The sequence below is a fragment of the Pseudophryne corroboree genome, chromosome 1 (genome assembly GCF_028390025.1).
Source record: "Pseudophryne corroboree isolate aPseCor3 chromosome 1, aPseCor3.hap2, whole genome shotgun sequence".
NCBI classification, from domain to species: Eukaryota; Metazoa; Chordata; class Amphibia; order Anura; family Myobatrachidae; genus Pseudophryne; species Pseudophryne corroboree.
The window spans coordinates 3,731,769-3,755,484 of NC_086444.1; the positions used below are offsets into that span (position 1 = coordinate 3,731,769).

Here is a 23,716-nt window from a genome sequence, read left to right on the forward strand (position 1 = left end):
ATTTTTTATGTAAGGAGTCTATACGTGCACTCATTTCCTGCCATAATACCATCCACTCAGGTGTCTGACCCCCAGGGGGTGACATCCCTGCTAAAGGCATCTGCTCCCCCTCCACATCATTATCCTCCTCAAACATGTCGACACAGCCGTACCGACACACTCCACACACACAGGGAATGCTCAAATAGAGGACAGGACCCACAAAAGCCCTTTGGGGGGACAGAGTAAGAGTATGCCAGCACACACCAGAGCGCTATATATATATACAGGGACTAACGGAGTTATGTCCCTAATAGCTGCTTTTTATATAATATACTGTATACAGTGCCAATTTTAATGCCCCCCCTCTCTTTTCCCTCTTACTGTACTGTAGAATTGCAGGGAAGAGCCAGGGAGCTTCCTTCCAGCCGAGCTGTGAGGGAAAAATGGCGCCAGTGTGCTGAGGAGATAGGCTCCGCCCCTTTTTCGCGGCCTATTCTCCCGCTTTTTATGGGATTCTGGCAGGGGTATTTACCTCATATATAGCCCCAGGGGCTATATATTGAGGTATTTTAGCCAGCCAAGGTGTTTTTATTGCTGCCTCAGGGCGCCCCCCCCAGCGCCCTGCACCCTCAGTGACCGGAGTGTGAAGTGTGTATGAGGAGCAATGGCGCACAGCTGCAGTGCTGTGCGCTACCTTGGTGAAGACAGGATGTCTTCATGCTGCCGATTTTCCGGACCATCTTCTTGCTTCTGGCTCTGTAAGGGGGACGGCGGCGCGGCTCCGGGACCGAACATCAAGGCTGGGCCTGCGGTCGATCCCTCTGGAGCTAATGGTGTCCAGTAGCCTAAGAAGCCCAATCCGGCTGCAAGCAGGCGAGTTCGCTTCTTCTCCCCTTAGTCCCTCGCTGCAGTGAGCCTGTTGCCAGCAGGTCTCACTGAAAAGAACAAATTCTAAGACTATAACTTTCTAAGAGCTCAGGAGAGCCCCTAGTGTGCATCCAACCTCGGCCGGGCACGAAATCTAACTGAGGCTTGGAGGAGGGTCATAGTGGGAGGAGCCAGTGCACACCAGGTAGTCTAAGATCTTTCTAGAGTGCCCAGCCTCCTTCGGAGCCCGCTATTCCCCCATGGTCCTTACGGAGTTCCCAGCATCCACTAGGACGTTAGAGAAATACACATTTTCGTATTAAGGGTTTTAATAGGTTAAACCACAACAACAATCCACTCCCCAGTTCCCGGACACCTTCGCTAATATACAGCCATTCTATTGCATCCCTTATCCTACAGCCAGTCCCAGAGATCAGGGCACAGGATACATGGAGGATCAGAGGTCAGCTATGGGGTACCATAACAAGAATAAATTCACATCTGCCCCTAGAGGCTCACACTTACTTTCAGGAGCATGCAAGTGCGTGCAGTTTATATATCCCACAATCCTTTGCTTCTGTTCTGTGAGTCCAATGTGAACCTGGAAATATAAGACAAGAAAGACGGAGGAGAGTAACATATCACATGACACAAGACACACCTTTATACTGAGCAGAAGCATTGTTACTACAGTTATACCATCACCCCATGTTCCGTGTTCAGTACTGCACGATACTCAGTGTAGAACTCATACACCACACTGACCACTACAAACACATTGTTACCCATCTCTTACAATATATAATGGTGATACAATCAGCTCCAGGAGCACCACAGTGTTACAGTATTAGGGCTGAGAAATGAAATATGGTGTAATGAGTAACTGTCAGCCTTCAGCGAATGTGAGACCTGAGCTGTGAGTGCACACCCTGCAAATACACACACACACACACACACACACAGAGCCGGCCCTAATCAATATGATGCCCTAGGCCAAATTTTGGTTGGTGCCCCCTAGCACCACTGCTAGTTCCGCCTCTGACCCTGCACCCCTTTCCCAGCACCATCACCCCTTACCCATAGCAGTCCTTATTTTGGTGCTCCTACCCCCTATATTTTAAATAGGAACAGTGCGCACAGCCCGAAAAGGGACGTGTTCTTTTGGGAAGGGGCATGGCCACACAATAGTACCCCCAATTCAAATTACGCCACACAGTAGTGCAAATTTATTCACATTATATCATGCAATAGTGCCCCTTATTCATGCTACATCACACAGTAATACCACTTTACCTTATATACGTTACTCTTCACAGTAGTGCCCCTTATTCACATAACATCACACAGTAGTACCACTTTACCTTATATACGTTACTCCTCACAGTAGTGCCCCTTATTCACATAACATCACACAGTAATACCACTTTACCTTATACACGTTACTCCTCACAGTAGTGCACCTTATTCACATAACATCACACAGTAGTACCACTTTACCTTATACACGTTACTCCTCACAGTAGTGCACCTTATTCACATAACATCACACAGTAGTACCACTTTTCCTTATATACGTTACTCCTCACAGTAGTGCCCATTATTCACATAACATCACACAGTAATACCACTTTACCTTATATACGTTACTCCTCACAGTAGTGCCCCTTATTCACATAACATCACACAGTAATACCACTTTACCTTATACACGTTACTCCTCACAGTAGTGCACCTTATTCACATAACATCACACAGTAGTACCACTTTACCTTATACACGTTACTCCTCACAGTAGTGCACCTTATTCACATAACATCACACAGTAGTACCACTTTTCCTTATATACGTTACTCCTCACAGTAGTGCCCATTATTCACATAACATCACACAGTAATACCACTTTACCTTATATACGTTACTCCTCACAGTAGTGCCCCTTATTCACATAACATCACACAGTAATACCACTTTACCTTATACACGTTACTCCTCACAGTAGTGCACCTTCTTCACATAACATCACACAGTAGTACCACTTTACCTTATACACGTTACTCCTCACAGTAGTGCACCTTATTCACATAACATCACACAGTAGTACCACTTTTCCTTATATACGTTACTCCTCACAGTAGTGCCCATTATTCACATAACATCACACAGTAATACCACTTTACCTTATATACGTTACTCCTCACAGTAGTGCACCTTATTCACATAACATCACACAGTAATACCACTTTCTCTTACGTCCTAGAGGATGCTGGGGACTCCGTAAGGACCATGGGGTATAGACGGGCTCCGCAGGAGATAGGGCACCTAAAAAGAACTTTGACTATGGGTGTGCACTGGCTCCTCCCTCTATGCCCCTCCTCCAGAACTCAGTTAGATCTTGTGCCCAGAGGAGAATGGGTGCACTACAGAGAGCTCTCCAGAGTTTTCTGCTAAAGAAGAATTTTGTTAGGTTTTTTATTTTCAGGGAGTCCTGTTGGCAACAGGCTCCCTGCATCGTGGGACTGAGGAGAGAGAAGCAGAGCTGGCTTGTGAAGTTGGGCACTGCTTCTAAGGCTACTGGACACCATTAGCTCCAGAGGGAGTCGGAACACAGGTCTCACCTGGGGTTCGTCCCGGAGCCGCGCCGCCGTCCTCCTCACAGATGCCGAAGATAGAAACCGGATAGAGAAGGCAGAAGACATCTTAGGCGGCAGAAGACATCAGATCTTCATGAGGTAAGGCGCGCAGCGGTAAGCTGCGCGCCATTGCTCCCAGTCACACACACACAGAGCAGCACTGAAGGGTGCAGGGCGCAGGGGGGGGCGCCCTGGGCAGCAATAAACCTCACATTTGGGCAAATACAGTTTGATTAGGCTGCGGAGGCAGTAAATCTATGTTCCCCCGCCATTTTTAGTGAATAATCACTGGGACCGAAGCCCGCCGTCGGGTGGGCGGGGCTTGATCCTCAGCACTAACAAGCGCCATTTTCTCCACAGAAGCTGCATGAGGAAAACGCTGGCTCCCTGGTCTCTCCCCTGCTGAACTTCACAGGCTGGAAAAAAAGAGGAGGGGGGCACATTAGCGACGCAGTGAGTGGGAATTGGCATATTATATATAGAAAAGCGCTATCTGGACATATTTTTCCAGTGTTTTTAAGCGCTGGTGTGTGCTGGCATACTCTCTCTCTGTCTCTCCTTAGGGCCTGGTTGGGGTTTTGTCCCCTTATAGGTTAATCCCTGTGTGTGTGGGGTGTCGGTACGTGTGTGTCGACATGTCTGAGGCGGAAGGCTTCTCCAAGGAGGAGGTGGAGCAAATGAGTGGTGTGTCCCCGTCGGTTGTGCCGACTCCAGATTGGATGGACTTGTGGCATATGTTGAATGCAAGTGTGAAATCTTTACATAAAAGGCTTGATAAGGCTGAATTAGGGGGGACATCAGGGGCTCAATCCTCGGATTGGACCGACTCACAGGGCCCGTCGGGGTCTCAAAAGCGTCCCTTAACACAAGACACTACTACCGACATGGATTCTGATTCCAGTGTCGACTATGACGAAGTAAAATTGCACCCTAGGGTGACTAAAACCATTCAGTGTATGATTGTGGCAATAAGCTATGTGTTGCATATTGTGGATGAACCCTCGGTCCCCGACACAAGGGTACACATGTTTAAGGAAAAGAAGCAGATTATTAAATTTTCCCACATCTCATGAATTAAATGATTTCTTTGGGAAAGCTTGGGAGACTCCGGATAAGAGACCGCAAAAGAATTTATATGGCATACCCCTTCCCTAAGCAGGACAGGGAGATTTGGGAATCACCCCCCACTGTGGACAAGGCCCTGACGCGCTTGTCCAAGAAAGTGGCGCTACCGTCTCCTGACACAGCGGCCCTTAAGGACCCTGCAGATCGCAGGCAAGAAACTACCTTAAAGTGTATTTATTCTCATACGGGTGCTGTGCCAAGACCGACAATTGCGTCGGCATGGGTGTGTAGCGCAATTGCAGCTTGGACAGATGAGCTGACAGATCAATTTGCTAATATGGATAAGGATACTATATTCCTAACTCTAGCCCATATTAAAGACGCAGTCTTATTTAGGAGGGATGCTCAAAGGAACATTGGATTGCTAGCTTCTAGGGCCAATGCCATGTCTGTCTCAGCGAGAAGATCCTTATGGACTCGCCAATGGACGGGTGATGCGGATTCCAAAAAACATATGGAAGTACTACCCTATAAGGGTGATGTATTGTTTGGGGATGGGCTGACGGACCTGGTTTCCACAGCTACAGCAGGTAAATCAAATTTTTTACCATATATTCCCCAACAGCAAAAGAAAGTAACACCCTATCAGATGCAGTCCTTTCAGTCGCACAAGTCCAAAAGAGGTCGGGGATCCTCTTTCCTCGCCAGAGGTAAGGGCAGAGGCAAGAGAGCACCTGCTTCGGCAGGTGCCCAGGAACAAAAGTCCTCCCCGGCTGCTCCAAAACCCACAGCATGACGCTGGGGCTCCCCTGAGGGAGTCCGCACCGGTGGGGGCACGTCTTCGACTTTTCAGTCAGGCCTGGGTCAGTTCGGACCTGAACCCCTGGGTGTTGGAAATAGTTTCCCAGGGTTACAAATTGGAATTCGAGGAGGTGCCCCCGCGCCGATTTTTCAAATCGGCCCTACCAGCTTCCACATCGGAAAGGGATATAGTGTTAGCTGCAATTCAAACGATGTGTATACAGCAAGTGATAATCAAGGTTCCCCTGCACCAGCAGGGAAGAGGTTACTACTCAACCCTATTTGTGGTCCCGAAACCGGACGGTTCGGTCAGACCTATTTTAAATCTGAAATCCCTAAACCTGTACATAAAAAGATTCAAATTCAAAATGGAATCTCTCAGAGCGATAATAGCCAACATAGAGGGGGAGTTTATGGTGTCTCTGGACATAAAGGATGCGTATCTTCATGTCCCCATATATGCCCCCCATCAGGAATACCTGAGATTCGCTGTACAGGATTGTCATTACCAATTTCAGACGTTGCCGTTTGGACTCTCCACGGCCCCGAGGATTTTCACCAAGATAATGGTGGAAATTATGGTGGTCCTGCGCAAGCAGGGTGTCACAATTATCCCATACTTGGACGATCTCCTGATAAAAGCGAGATCAAGGGAGAAAATTGCTGAGCAGTGTGGCGCTCTCTCTGAGAGTGCTCCAGCAACACGGTTGGATTCTAAATCTACCGAAGTCACAGTTGATTCCAACAACTCGACTACCGTTCCTAGGTATGATACTGGATACGAACAAATAAAGGTCTTCCTCCCAATAGAGAAAGCCCAAGACATCCAGAACATGGTCAGAGACCTGCTAAAACAGAAAAGGGTGTCAGTTCACCAATGCACTCGAGTTCTGGGGAAAATGGTGGCGGCCTACGAGGCCATTCCCTTCGGAAGGTTCCATGCAAGGACTTTTCAATGGGACCTTCTGGACAAGTGGTCCGGGTCCCATCTGCACTTACATCGGAAAATAACTCTGTCCCCAGGGACCAGAGTGTCCCTCCTGTGGTGGTTGCAAAGTGCTCACCTCCTGGAGGGTCGCAGGTTCGGAATTCAGGATTGGATCCTGGTTACCACGGACGCGAGCCTCCGAGGATGGGGAGCGGTCACACAGGGAAAAAAATTTCAGGGTCTTTGGTCAGACCAGGAGTCTTGTCTACACATCAATGTGTTGGAACTCAGGGCCATTTACAACGGCCTTCGACAAGCGGAGAGTTTTCTTCGAAACCTACCGGTTCTGATTCAATCAGACCATATCACAGCAGTGGCTCATGTGAACAGCCAAGGCGGGACAAGAAGCAGAGTCGCGATGGCGGAAGCCACAAGGATCCTTCACTGGGCGGAAAATCATGTAAGCGCTCTGTCGGCTGTCTTCATTCCGGGAGTGGACAACTGGGAAGCAGACTTCCTCAGCAGACACGATCTCCATCCAGGAGAGTGCGGACTTCATCAAGAAGTCTTTGCAGACGTGACACGTCTTTGGGGAACTCCTCAAATAGACATGACGGCGTCACGCCTCAACAAAAAACTTTGGAGGTATTGCGCCAGGTCTCGGGACCCTCAGGCAGTAGCAGTAGACGCTCTGGTAACGCTGTGGGTGTTCAAATCGGTCTACGTGTTTCCTCCTCTTCCTCTCATCACAAAAGTGTTGAGGATCATAAGACGAAGAAGATTACAGATGATACTCGTTGTCCCAGACTGGCCTCGAAGGGCCTGGTACTCGGATCTACAAGAGATGCTCACAGGAGATCCCTGGCCTCTTCCTCTGAGGGAAGACCTGTTGCAGCAGGGGCCCTGTGTATTTCAAGACTTACCGCGGTTACGTTTGACGGCATGGCGGTTGAACGCCGAATCCTAGCGAAAAAGGGGATTCCGGTAGAGGTCATCCCTACTTTAATAAAGGCTAGAGAGGAGGTGACGATAAAACATTATCACCGTATCTGGCGAAAGTATGTGTCTTGGTGTGAGACCAAGAATGCACCTACGGAAGATTTTCATCTGGGTCGTCTTCTCCACTTTCTACAGACAGGAGTGGATATGGGCCTGAAATTAGGCTCTGTTAAGGTACAGATTTCGTCCCTCTCGATTTTCTTTCAGAAGGAATTGGCTTCTCTTCCAGAAGTCCAGACGTTTGTAAAGGGGGTGCTGCACATCCAGCCCACTTTTGTGCCTCCAGTGGCACCATGGGACCTGAACGTGGTGTTGCAGTTCCTAAAATCACACTGGTTTGAACCACTTAACAAGGTTGAGTTGAAATTTCTTACCTGGAAGGTGGTCATGCTGTTGGCCTTAGCATCAGCAAGGCGAGTGTCAGAATTGGCGGCTTTGTCACACAAGAGCCCCTACTTGATTTTTCATGTGGATCGAGCTGAATTGAGGACACGTCCGCAATTTTTTCCTAAAGTGGTTTCTTCGTTCCATATGAATCAACCTATTGTGGTGCCCGTGGCTACAAGTGACCTGGAGGATTCCAGATCCCTGGACGTAGTCAGGGCCTTAAAAATGTATGTAGCCAGGACGGCTGGAATTAGGAAAACAGAGGCTCTGTTTGTCCTGTTTGTGGCCAATAAGATTGGCGCTCCAGCTTCGAAGCAGACTATTGCTCGCTGGATCTGTAATACGATTCAGCAGGCTCACTCTACGGCTGGATTGCCGGTACCAAATTCGGTTAAGGCCCATTCCACTAGGAAGGTGGGCTCTTCTTGAGCGGCTGCCCGAGGCGTCTCGGCTTTACAACTTTGCCGAGCGGCGACTTGGTCGGGGTCAAACACTTTTGCTAAATTCTACAAGTTTGATACCCTGGCTGATGAGGACCTAGCGTTTGCTCAGTCGGTGCTGCAGAGTCATACGCACTCTCCCGCCCGATTGGATGCTTTGGTATAAACCCCATGGTCCTTACGGAGTCCCCAGCATCCTCTAGGACGTAAGAGAAAATAAGATTTTAAACCTACCGGTAAATCTATTTCTCCTAGTCCGTAGAGGATGCTGGGCGCCCGTCCCAGTGCGGAAACTCTGCAAGACTTGTATATAGTTGTTGCTTACATAAGGGTTATGTTACAGTTGACATCGGTCTTGGACCGTTACTGTTGTTTTGTTCATACTGTTAACTGGTTATGTATGTTCCAGGTTACATGGTATGATTGGTGTGGGCTGGTATGAATCTTGCCCTTGGATTGCTAAATCCTGCCTTGTATTGTCCATCTCCTCTGGGCACAGTTCTCTAAGTGAGTTCTGGAGGAGGGGCATAGAGGGAGGAGCCAGTGCACACCCATAGTCAAAGTTCTTTTTAGGTGCCCTATCTCCTGCGGAGCCGTCTATACCCCATGGTCCTTACGGAGTCCCCAGCATCCTCTACGGACTAGGAGAAATAGATTTACCGGTAGATTTAAAATCTTATTTTACCTTATATACATTACTCCTCACAGTAGTGTCTCTTATTCACATAACATCACACAGTAATACCACTTTACCTTATATACATTACTCCTCACAGTAGTGCACCTTATTCACATAACATCACACAGTAATACCATTTTACCTTATATACGTTACTCCTCACAGTAGTGCCCCTTATTAATGCTACATCACACAGTAATACCACATTACCTTATATACGTTACTCCTCACAGTAGTGCCTCTTATTCACATAACATCACACAGTAATACCACTTTACCTTATATACATTACTCCTCACAGTAGTGCCCATTATTCACATAACATCACACAGTAATACCACTTTACCTTATATACATTACTCCTCACAGTAGTGCCTCTTATTCATAGAACATCACACAGTAATACCGCTTTACCTTATATACGTTACTCCTCACAGTAGTGCCCCTTATTCACATAACATCACACAGTAATACCACTTTACCTTATATACATTACTCCTCACAGTAGTGCCTTTTATTCATAGAACATCACACAGTAATACCGCTTTACCTTATATACGTTACTCCTCACAGTAGTGCCTCTTAGTCACATAACATCACACAGTAATACCGCTTTACCTTATATACATTACTCCTCACAGTAGTGCCCCTTATTCACATAACATCACACAGTAATACCACTTTACCTTATATACATTACTCCTCACAGTAGTGCCTCTTAGTCACATAACACCACACAGTAATACCACTTTACCTTATATACGTTACTCCTCACAGTAGTGCCTCTTATTCACATAACATCACACAGTAATACCACTTTACCTTATATACATTACTCCTCACAGTAGTGCCCCTTATTCACATAACATCACACAGTAATACCACTTTACCTTATATACATTACTCCTCACAGTAGTGCCTCTTATTCATAGAACATCACACAGTAATACCGCTTTACCTTATATACGTTACTCCTCACAGTAGTGCCTCTTAGTCACATAACATCACACAGTAATACCGCTTTACCTTATATACATTACTCCTCACAGTAGTGCCCCTTATTCACATAACATCACACAGTAATACCACTTTACCTTATATACATTACTCCTCACAGTAGTGCCTCTTAGTCACATAACATCACACAGTAATACCACTTTACCTTATATACGTTACTCCTCACAGTAGTGCCTCTTATTCACATAACATCACACAGTAATACCACTTTACCTTATATACATTACTCCTCACAGTAGTGCCCCTTATTCACATAACATCACACAGTAATACCACTTTACCTTATATACATTACTCCTCACAGTAGTGCCTCTTATTCATAGAACATCACACAGTAATACCGCTTTACCTTATATACGTTACTCCTCACAGTAGTGCCTCTTAGTCACATAACATCACACAGTAATACCGCTTTACCTTATATACATTACTCCTCACAGTAGTGCCCCTTATTCACATAACATCACACAGTAATACCACTTTACCTTATATACATTACTCCTCACAGTAGTGCCTCTTAGTCACATAACATCACACAGTAATACCACTTTACCTTAGATACATTACTCCTCACAGTAGTGCCCCTTATTCACATAACATCACACAGTAATACCGCTTTACCTTATATACACATTACTCCTCACAGTAGTGCCCCGTATTCACATAACATCACACAGTAATGACCCCTTTCACACTGCACTTAGACCTGGGATCGACCCGGTACAGCCCCGTTTACACTGATCCCGGGAAATCCCTGCAAATACATAAGTATGTCATTAGAAATGGACATTTTTCTGGCTCACATAGCACCTTCAAGAACTGCTTTTTCAGAGTCTTCATTTTATGAACAACTTGCTGTTGTGTCCGGATAATTCCTCTGGCTACGAGCAGCTTTGCAATGTTCTTATAACCAATAGCATCCTTCACTGTGCCTGTTATCTGTCTCTTTATTCCCCCCCCCCCCTTATGCTGAGCAGCTCTCTGATCTCCTGATCTGTCCAGGTCGCCATATTGCCCGTCTCCTCCACTTCCAGGGCTTCTCCTCCGCTTTCCCGGGCTCTGGATGACGACATCTTTTCTGAGCCCAAGAAAGCTCCATTGAGTCCCGTGTACTGAATACCGGGTAGGGCCCATTCAGACTGCACTGCATCCCGGGTCGATCCCGGATTCAACCCAGGTCGAGACTTTGGATGAAATGCCGGGACGCTCGACCTGGGATAGTCTTTCAGGACCCTTTCACACAGAGCAAATTCCCGGGTCGATGCGCGTTCATGTGCAATAACCCGGGAAATATTGGTCAGTCTGAAAGGGGTATTATTTATATTACATCACACTGAATTGCTCCTTATTTATATTACACCACACCATATTGCTCCGTATTCACATTACATCACACCATATTGCTCTTCCTTATTCACATTACACCACACCATATTGCTCCGTATTCACATTACATCACACCATATTGCTCCTTATTCACATTACACCACACCATATTGCTCCTTATTCACATTACACCACACCATATTGCTCCTTATTCACATTACACCACACCATATTGCTCCGTATTCACATTACATCACACCATATTGCTCTTCCTTATTCACATTACACCACACCATATTGCTCCTTATTCACATTACACCACACCATATTGCTCCTTATTCACATTACACCACACCATATTGCTCCTTATTCACATTACACCACACCATATTGCTCCTTATTCACATTACACCACACCATATTGCTCCTTATTCACATTACATCACACCATATTGCTCTTCCTTATTCACATTACATCACACCATATTGCTCTTCCTTATTCACATTACATCACACCATATTGCTCTTCCTTATTCACATTACACCACACCATATTGCTCCTTATTCACATTACACCACACCATATTGCTCCTTATTCACATTACACCACACCATATTGCTCTTTATTCACAGTAGACCATATAGTAGTGACTTTTCTATACGTTACGCCACACAGTAGAGCACCTTATACACATAATGCCACACATTAGTAATGCCTTTATACACATAATACCACAAAGTAATGCCCCTTACACATGACACATCCTTATAAACATAATGCCCTTTACACATTATGCCAACCTTTATGAATTCCCTTATAAACATAATGACACACATAGTGCCCCTTACACATTGTCGCACATTATTAATGCATTTATACATGATACATATAATGCCCCTTACACATATGCCAAACACTATTGCACAACAAACCTACCCACACAGCACTCACACAGTGGCTAACACTGTGACCTCTGCTGGATACAGAGGTGTCCTCATACATCTTGCCTCAATATGCCATGCAGCTCCCGTCCAGCTCTGCTAACGTTGGGTGCCTTTTTTTTTTTCTTCAGGAAATGCGTCTTATTTTTATTGCTATGTGACTAGGATACATAAGCAGCTTCTGCTGAATAAAAGTATATGCAGCATGCCTATATTCTGTGTGCGACTATGGCTGTATCTGCATACGAAATGCTACGTTACCGTGATTTCCAGAAATACATTGTAATGAAGCATTCCGTATGCAGATACAGCTGCACTCACACACAGAATATAGGCATACCGCATATCATTTTAAATCAGCAGAAGCTGCCTGTGCCCCTAGGCATTTGCCTAGTTTACCTATGCCTAGGACCGGCTCTGCACACACATATAGATTGATAGATACACACACACACTTACTTAGAGGCCACTGTACCTTGACACAGAGCAGTCCTTTGGAAGCCAGAGCATCCTCCCCACGAGCATTGGGATAGAAATAGTACTTGGCATTAATAAGTGGGTGTCGACTGGCCAGGAATAATCCGCTGTTAAAGAACTTGAAGCCACCACTGTGAGGTCCTGAAGGACCAACATCATACAAAATATGGGGAAAGGAAGGAGCAAGGCAGCGTCGCAGTTTACGAGACGCACGTCCATCAAACACTTCCTGCAGGCATAAAAAATCAGCATTTTGGGGAAAAACCAAGGAAACGTCAAAAGGGAAATCTCCTTCTCCATGTTTAACTTGCTCCTTCTTATCAGGTGTCTCAAGTATTGGCAGGACATCTTCTGTGCTACAAATCGGCAATGAGTCTTCACTACTGGTCTGTACCGGCTCTGCGGGAAGACTCAGGAACTTGGAAATGAGAGAAGTGCGATGTTGTGTGTGACTCAGGTTACTGAAACGTGCCAAGCCATCCGGCAGGAGACAGAGATTAGCACTGATGAAGATGAACAAGCAGTCACCCTGAAGGATCTTCTCTGGAGGGCTGTGCGTCTGTAAATGTCGCTGATAACAGAATGGACGGCGAGCTCGATGCAGAGGAGCCCAGAACACAAAACCTAAAACACTTAAGGGCAGTGAAAGAAGGAAAAGAAGCAGGAAGAACGGAACCCCGAGGACCAGGGAAAGGATCCTCAGGGCAGGACCCTGAGAGCGCTCTCTGCTGGTGAGAACCACACAAGACAGAAGGCGATCAATGAACCAGTAAGAAGGAAAAAGAAGAACACAGCTCAGGGAGAAAAGAGTATGGAGAAAAAGACAGCTGAAAGGTGACTCGCACTGAAGCATTGAGGACACTGAGCAGCTCCGATAAACACTGAAACATAAAAGGCAAAAAGAAAAATTAATACATATTAAAATGGTACTATTCATAAAAACCCTAACCCAAATCATCTCAATGTATTGGAGCCTCCTCAGCGAGGTGACGTCACAATGATCAGAGACACCCAAATCATCTCAATGTACTGGAGTCTCCTCAGCGAGGTGACGTCACAATGATCAGAGACACCCAACTCATCTCAATGTACTGGAGTCTCCTCAGCGAGGTGACGTCACAATGATCAGAGACACCCAAATCATCTCAATGTACTGGAGTCTCCTCAGCGAGGTGACGTCACAATGGTCAGAGACACCCAACTCATCTCAATGTACTGGAGTCTCCTCAGCGAGGTGACGTCACAATGATCAGAGACACCCAAATCATCTCAATGTACTGGAGTCTCCTCAGCGAGGTGACGTCACAATAATCAGAGACACCCAACTCATCTCAATGTACTGGAGTCTCCTCAGCGAGGTGACGTCACAATGATCAGAGACACCCAACTCATCTCAATGTACTGGAGTCTCCTCAGCGAGGTGACGTCACAATGATCAGAGACACCCAACTCATCTCAATGTACTGGAGTCTCCTCAGCGAGGTGACGTCACAATGATCAGAGACACCCAACTCATCTCAATGTACTGGAGTCTCCTCAGCGAGGTGACGTCACAATGATCAGAGACACCCAAATCATCTCAATGTACTGGAGTCTCCTCAGCGAGGTGACGTCACAATGATCAGAGACACCCAACTCATCTCAATGTACTGGAGTCTCCTCAGCGAAGTGACGTCACAATGATCAGAGACACCCAACTCATCTCAATGTACTGGAGTCTCCTCAGCGAAGTGACGTCACAATGATCAGAGACACTCAAATCATCTCAATGTACTGGAGTCTCCTCAGCGAGGTGACGTCACAATGATCAGAGACACCGAACTCATCTCAATGTACTGGAGTCTCCTCAGCGAAGTGACGTCACAATGATCAGAGACACCCAAATCATCTCAATGTACTGGAGTCTCCTCAGCGAGGTGACGTCACAATGATCAGAGACACCGAACTCATCTCAATGTACTGGAGCCTCCTCAGCGAGGTGACGTCACAATGATCAGAGACACCGAACTCATCTCAATGTACTGGAGTCTCCTCAGCGAGGTGACGTCACAATGATCAGAGACACCCAACTCATCTCAATGTACTGGAGTCTCCTCAGCGAGGTGACGTCACAATGATCAGAGACACCCAAATCATCTCAATGTACTGGAGTCTCCTCAGCGAGGTGACGTCACAATGATCAGAGACACCCAACTCATCTCAATGTACTGGAGTCTCCTCAGCGAGGTGACGTCACAATGATCAGAGACACCCAACTCATCTCAATGTACTGGAGTCTCCTCAGCGAAGTGACGTCACAATGATCAGAGACACTCAAATCATCTCAATGTACTGGAGTCTCCTCAGCGAGGTGACGTCACAATGATCAGAGACACCGAACTCATCTCAATGTACTGGAGTCTCCTCAGCGAGGTGACGTCACAATGATCAGAGACACCCAAATCATCTCAATGTACTGGAGTCTCCTCAGCGAGGTGACGTCACGGGTCTGGGACTCAGGTTCGACAGCAAAAAGGTCGACACCTTAGGTCGACGCCAATTGGTCGACACACCTTAGGGTGGCATGGACAAAAGGTCGACAGGAACAAGGTAGACATGGAAAAAGGTCGACATGAGTTTTTTATGTTTTTTTGGTGTCGTTTTCTTCGTAGAGTGACCGGGAACCCCAATTAGTGCACCGCGTTCGCTCGCCATGCTTTGGGCATGGTGCCTTCGCTCCGCTACCGCTTCGCTCGGCACAGATTACCGTTCCAATTGTAGTCCACGTGGATCATTAAGTATGAAAAGGTTCCAAAAAAGAAAAAAATCGTGGAAAACTCATGTCGACCTTGTTCCTGTTGACCTTTTGTCCATGTCGACCTAAGGTGTGTCGACCAATTGGCGTCGACCTAAGGTGTGTAGACCTTTTTGCTGTCGACCTGGAGTCCGGATACCAACGTCACAATGATCAGAGACACCCAAATCATCTCAATGTACTGGATTCTACTCAGCGAGGTGACATCACAATGTGTGTTATGGGGTTACACACACAGCACATTATACAGATATATAGGACATGGGGATACACACACAGCACATTATACAGATATATAGGACATGGGGATACACACACACACACAGCACATTATACAGATATATAGGACATGGGGTCACACACACACACACACACACACACACACACACAGAGCACATTATACAGATATATAGGACATGGGGATACACACACACACACACACACACACACACACACACACACAGCACATTATACAGATATATAGGACAGGGGGATACACACACACACTCACACAGCACATTATACAGATATATAGGACATGGGGTCACACACACAGCACATTATACAGATATATAGGACATGGGGATACACACACAGCACATTATACAGATATATAGGACATGGGGATACACACACACACACACACACACACACACACACACCACATTATACAGATATATAGGACAGGGGGATACACACACAGCACATTATACAGATATATAGGACATGGGGATACACACACAGCACATTATACAGATATATAGGACATGGGGTTACACACACAGCACATTATACAGATATATAGGACATGGGGTCACACACACACACACACACACACACACACACACACAGCACATTATACAGATATATAGGACATGGGGTTACACACACAGCACATTATACAGATATATAGGACATGGGGTTACACACACAGCACATTATACAGATATATAGGACATGGGGTCACACACACATTATACAGATATATAGGACATGGGGTCACACACACACACACAGCACATTATACAGATATATAGGACATGGGGTCACACACACACACACACACACACACACACACACACTCACATTATACAGATATATAGGACATGGGGTTACACACACACAGCACATTATACAGATATATAGGACATGGGGTCACACACACACACATTATACAGATATATAGGACATGGGGTCACACACACACACATTATACAGATATATAGGACATGGGGTTACACACACACACACACACACACACACACACAGACACACACACATTATACAGATATATAGGACATGGGGTTACACACACACAGCACATTATACAGATATATAGGACATGGGGTCACACACACACAGCACATAATACAGATATATAGGACATGGGGTCACACACACAGCACATTATACAGATATATAGGACATGGGGTCACACACACAGCACATTATACAGATATATAGGACATGGGGTCACACACAGCACATTATAAAGATATATAGGACATGGGGTTACACACACAGCACATTATACAGATATATAGGACGTGGGGTTACACACACACAGCATATTATACAGATATATAGGACATGGGGTCACACACACAGCACATTATACAGATATATAGGACATGGGGTTACACACACACACAGCACATTATACAGATATATAGGACATGGGGTCACACACACAGCACATTATACAGATATATAGGACATGGGGTTACACACACACAGCACATTATACAGATATATAGGACATGGGGTCACACACACAGCACATTATACAGATATATAGGACATGGGGTTACACACACAGCACATTATACAGATATACAGGACATGGGGTTACACACACAGCACATTATACAGATATACAGGACATGGGGTTACACACACAGCACATTATACAGATATACAGGACATGGGGTTACACACACAGCACATTATACAGATATATAGGACATGGGGATACACACACAGCACATTATACAGATATATAGGACATGGGGTTACACACACAGCACATTATACAGATATATAGGACATGGGGTCACACACATTATACAGATATACAGGACATGGGGATACACACATTATACAGATATATAGGACATGGGGTTACACACACAGCACATTATACAGATATATAGGACATGGGGTTACACACACAGCACATTATACAGATATATAGGACATGGGGTTACACACACACACACAGCACATTATACAGATATATAGGACATGGGGTTACACACACACAGCACATTATACAGATATATAGGACATGGGGTTACACACACACAGCACATTATACAGATATATAGGACATGGGGTTACACACACACAGCACATTATACAGATATATAGGACATGGGGTTACACACACACAGCACATTATACAGATATATAGGACATGGGGTTACACACACACACACACAGCACATTATACAGATATATAGGACATGGGGTTACACACACACACACACAGCACATTATACAGATATATAGGACATGGGGTTACACACACACACACACACACACACACACACACAGCACATTATACAGATATATAGGACATGGGGATACACACACAGCACATTATACAGATATATAGGACATGGGGTCACACACAGCACATTATACAGATATACAGGACATGGGGATACACACACATTATACAGATATACAGGACATGGGGATACACACACATTATACAGATATATAGGACATGGGGTTACACACAGCACATTATACAGATATATAGGACATGGGGTCACACACAGCACATTATACAGATATATAGGACATGGGGTTACACACACAGCACATTATACAGATATATAGGACATGGGGTTACACACACAGCACATTATACAGATATATAGGACATGGGGATACACACACAGCACATTATACAGATATATAGGACATGGGGTTACACACACAGCACATTATACAGATATATAGGACATGGGGATACACACACAGCACATTATACAGATATATAGGACATGGGGTCACACACAGCACATTATACAGATATACAGGACATGGGGATACACACACATTATACAGATATACAGGACATGGGGATACACACACATTATACAGATATATAGGACATGGGGTTACACACAGCACATTATACAGATATATAGGACATGGGGTCACACACAGCACATTATACAGATATATAGGACATGGGGTTACACACACACACACACACACACAGCACATTATACAGATATATAGGACATGGGGTTACACACACACACACACACACACACACACACACACACACCACATTATACAGATATATAGGACATGGGGTTACACACACACCACATTATACAGATATATAGGACATGGGGTTACACACACACACACACACAGCACATTATACAGATATATAGGACATGGGGATACACACACAGCACATTATACAGATATATAGGACATGGGGATACACACACACACAGCACATTATACAGATATATAGGACATGGGGATACACACACAGCACATTATACAGACATATAGGACATGGGGTTACACACACACACACACACACACACAGCACATTATACAGATATATAGGACATGGGGTTACACACACACAGCACATTATACAGATATATAGGACATGGGGTTACACACACAGCACATTATACAGATATATAGGACATGGGGATACACACACAGCACATTATACAGATATATAGGACATGGGGTTACACACACAGCACATTATACAGATATATAGGACATGGGGTCACACACATTATACAGATATACAGGACATGGGGATACACACATTATACAGATATATAGGACATGGGGTTACACACACAGCACATTATACAGATATATAGGACATGGGGTTACACACACAGCACATTATACAGATATATAGGACATGGGGTTACACACACACACACACAGCACATTATACAGATATATAGGACATGGGGTTACACACACACAGCACATTATACAGATATATAGGACATGGGGTTACACACACACAGCACATTATACAGATATATAGGACATGGGGTTACACACACACACACACACACAGCACATTATACAGATATATAGGACATGGGGTTACACACACAGCACATTATACAGATATATAGGACATGGGGTTACACACACAGCACATTATACAGATATATAGGACATGGGGTTACACACACAGCACATTATACAGATATATAGGACATGGGGTTACACACACACACACACACAGCACATTATACAGATATATAGGACATGGGGATACACACACAGCACATTATACAGATATATAGGACATGGGGTCACACACACAGCACATTATACAGATATATAGGACATGGGGTTACACACACAGCACATTATACAGATATATAGGACATGGGGTTACACACACACACAGCACATTATACAGATATATAGGACATGGGGTTACACACACACAGCACATTATACAGATATATAGGACATGGGGATACATACACACAGCACATTATACAGATATATTGGACATAGGGTTACACACACACACACAGCACATTATACAGATATATAGGACATGGGGATACACACACAGCACATTATACAGATATACAGGACATGGGGATACACACACACATTATACAGATATATAGGACATGGGGTTACACACAGCACATTATACAGATATATAGGACATGGGGTCACACACAGCACATTATACAGATATATAGGACATGGGGATACACACACAGCACATTATACAGATATACAGGACATGGGGATACACACACACATTATACAGATATATAGGACATGGGGTTACACACAGCACATTATACAGATATATAGGACATGGGGTCACACACAGCACATTATACAGATATATAGGACATGGGGTTACACACACACACAGCACATTATACAGATATATAGGACATGGGGTTACACACACACACACACACACACACACACACACACACCACATTATACAGATATATAGGACATGGGGTTACACACACACCACATTATACAGATATATAGGACATGGGGTTACACACACACAGCACATTATACAGATATATAGGACATGGGGATACACACACAGCACATTATACAGATATATAGGACATGGGGATACACACACACAGCACATTATACAGATATATAGGACATGGGGATACACACACACACACACAGCACATAATACAGATATATAGGACATGGGGATACACACACACAGCACATTATACAGATATATAGGACATGGGGATACACACACAGCACATTATACAGACATATAGGACATGGGGTTACACACACACACACACACAGCACATTATACAGATATATAGGACATGGGGTTACACACACAGCACATTATACAGATATATAGGACATGGGGTTACACACACAGCACATTATACAGATATATAGGACATGGGGATACACACACAGCACATTATACAGATATATAGGACATGGGGTTACACACACAGCACATTATACAGATATATAGGACATGGGGTCACACACATTATACAGATATACAGGACATGGGGATACACACATTATACAGATATATAGGACATGGGGTTACACACACAGCACATTATACAGATATATAGGACATGGGGTTACACACACAGCACATTATACAGATATATAGGACATGGGGTTACACACACAGCACATTATACAGATATATAGGACATGGGGTTACACACACAGCACATTATACAGATATATAGGACATGGGGTTACACACACACAGCACATTATACAGATATATAGGACATGGGGTTACACACACACACACAGCACATTATACAGATATATAGGACATGGGGTTACACACACACACACAGCACATTATACAGATATATAGGACATGGGGTTACACACACACACACACAGCACATTATACAGATATATAGGACATGGGGATACACACACAGCACATTATACAGATATATAGGACATGGGGTCACACACACAGCACATTATACAGATATATAGGACATGGGGTTACACACACAGCACATTATACAGATATATAGGACATGGGGTTACACACAGCACATTATACAGATATATAGGACATGGGGTTACACACAGCACATTATACAGATATATAGGACATGGGGATACATACACACAGCACATTATACAGATATATAGGACATAGGGTTACACACACACACACAGCACATTATACAGATATATAGGACATGGGGATACACACACAGCACATTATACAGATATATAGGACATGGGGTCACACACACAGCACATTATACAGATATATAGGACATGGGGTCACACACACAGCACATTATACAGATATATAGGACATGGGGATACACACACAGCACATTATACAGATATATAGGACATTATAAGTAATTACCGTAAAAGTCTCCAAACTGAATTACAGGAAGAAAACTGCTGACGTTGAAGTCAGGTGATCAGATGGGCGTGGCAACATGGGGATCACGTGATACACTTTCAGTTTTCATTGAAGAGGTATTTGACCAGATTCTAGTGTGATGACGTCATCTCTCCTCCTCCTGCATCATCCCTGCTCCTCCCCCTCTCTCTGACATCACACTGACACTGTCACACACCAGTCTCTATTCAGTGACTGTCTCTCTCACATCACACTGACACTGTCACACACCAGTCTCTGATCAGTGACTGTCTCTCTCACATCACACTGACACTGTCACACACCAGTCTCTGATCAGTGACTGTTTCTCACATCACACTGACACTGTCACACACCAGTCTCTGATCAGTGACTGTCTCTCACATCACACTGACACTGTCACACACCAGTCTCTGATCAGTGACTGTCTCTCACATCACACTGACACTGTCACACACCAGTCTCTGATCAGTGACTGTCTCTCTCACATCACACTGACACTGTCACACACCAGTCTCTGATCAGTGACTGTTTCTCACATCACACTGACACTGTCACACACCAGTCTCTGATCAGTGACTGTCTCTCTCACATCACACTGACACTGTCACACACCAGTCTCTGATCAGTGACTGTCTCTCTCATCACACTGACACTGTCACACACCAGTCTCTGATCAGTGACTGTCTCTCTCACATCACACTGACACTGTCACACACCAGTCTCTGATCAGTGACTGTCTCTCTCACATCACACTGACACTGTCACACACCAGTCTCTGATCAGTGACTGTCTCTCTCATCACACTGACACTGTCACACACCAGTCTCTATTCAGTGACTGTCTCTCTCACATCACACTGACACTGTCACACACCAGTCTCTGATCAGTGACTGTCTCTCTCATCACACTGACACTGTCACACACCAGTCTCTATTCAGTGACTGTCTCTCTCACATCACACTGACACTGTCACACACCAGTCTCTGATCAGTGACTGTTTCTCACATCACACTGACACTGTCACACACCAGTCTCTGATCAGTGACTGTCTCTCACATCACACTGACACTGTCACACACCAGTCTCTGATCAGTGACTGTCTCTCTCTCATCACACTGACACTGTCACACACCAGTCTCTGATCAGTGACTGTCTCTCTCACATCACACTGACACTGTCACACACCAGTCTCTGATCAGTGACTGTCTCTCACATCACACTGACACTGTCACACACCAGTCTCTGATCAGTGACACTGTCTCTCTCTCATCACACTGACACTGTCACACACCAGTCTCTGATCAGTGACTGTCTCTCTCACATCACACTGACACTGTCACACACCAGTCTCTGATCAGTGACTGTCTCTCTCACATCACACTGACACTGTCACACACCAGTCTCTGATCAGTGACTGTCTCTCTCACATCACACTGACACTGTCACACACCAGTCTCTGATCAGTGACTGTCTCTCACATCACACTGACACTGTCACACACCAGTCTCTATTCAGTGACTGTCTCTCTCACACCACACTGACACTGTCACACACCAGTCTCTGATCAGTGACTGTCTCTCACATCACACTGACACTGTCACACACCAGTCTCTGATCAGTGACACTGTCTCTCACATCACACTGACACTGTCACACACCAGTCTCTGATCAGTGACTGTCTCTCACATCACACTGACACTGTCACACACCAGTCTCTGATCAGTGACTGTCTCTCTCACATCACACTGACACTGTCACACACCAGTCTCTGATCAGTGACTGTCTCTCACATCACACTGACACTGTCACACACCAGTCTCTGATCAGTGACTGTCTCTCTCACATCACACTGACACTGTCACACACCAGTCTCTGATCAGTGACTGTCTCTCTCACATCACACTGACACTGTCACACACCAGTCTCTGATCAGTGACTGTCTCTCTCAC

General features: G+C 45.0%; 1 protein-coding gene across 1 annotated transcript; it reads right to left on the reverse strand.

Annotated features, from left to right (window-relative positions):
- Positions 1 to 1,291: 1,291 nt before the first annotated feature.
- On the reverse strand, positions 1,292 to 21,854 carry LOC135015298 (sphingomyelin phosphodiesterase 5-like). The gene is made up of 3 exons (XM_063956951.1): positions 21,747 to 21,854; positions 12,539 to 13,421; positions 1,292 to 1,450 (listed from the first exon to the last, which is right to left on the reverse strand). The coding sequence occupies exons 2-3, from the start codon at positions 13,391 to 13,393 to the stop codon at positions 1,307 to 1,309; spliced, it is 999 nt and encodes a 332-aa protein (XP_063813021.1). The 5' UTR covers positions 13,394 to 13,421; positions 21,747 to 21,854; the 3' UTR covers positions 1,292 to 1,306.
- Positions 21,855 to 23,716: the final 1,862 nt, after the last annotated feature.

Coding starts and splice junctions, on each gene's coding strand:
- LOC135015298 (XM_063956951.1), bottom strand. CDS start 13,393: ATGCTTCAGTGCGAGTCACCTTTCAGCTGTCTTTTTCTCCATACTCTT. Junction 1,451..12,538: donor AAGGACTGCTCTGTGTCAAG/GTACAGTGGCCT, acceptor TTATATTTCCAG/GTTCACATTGGACTCACAGA.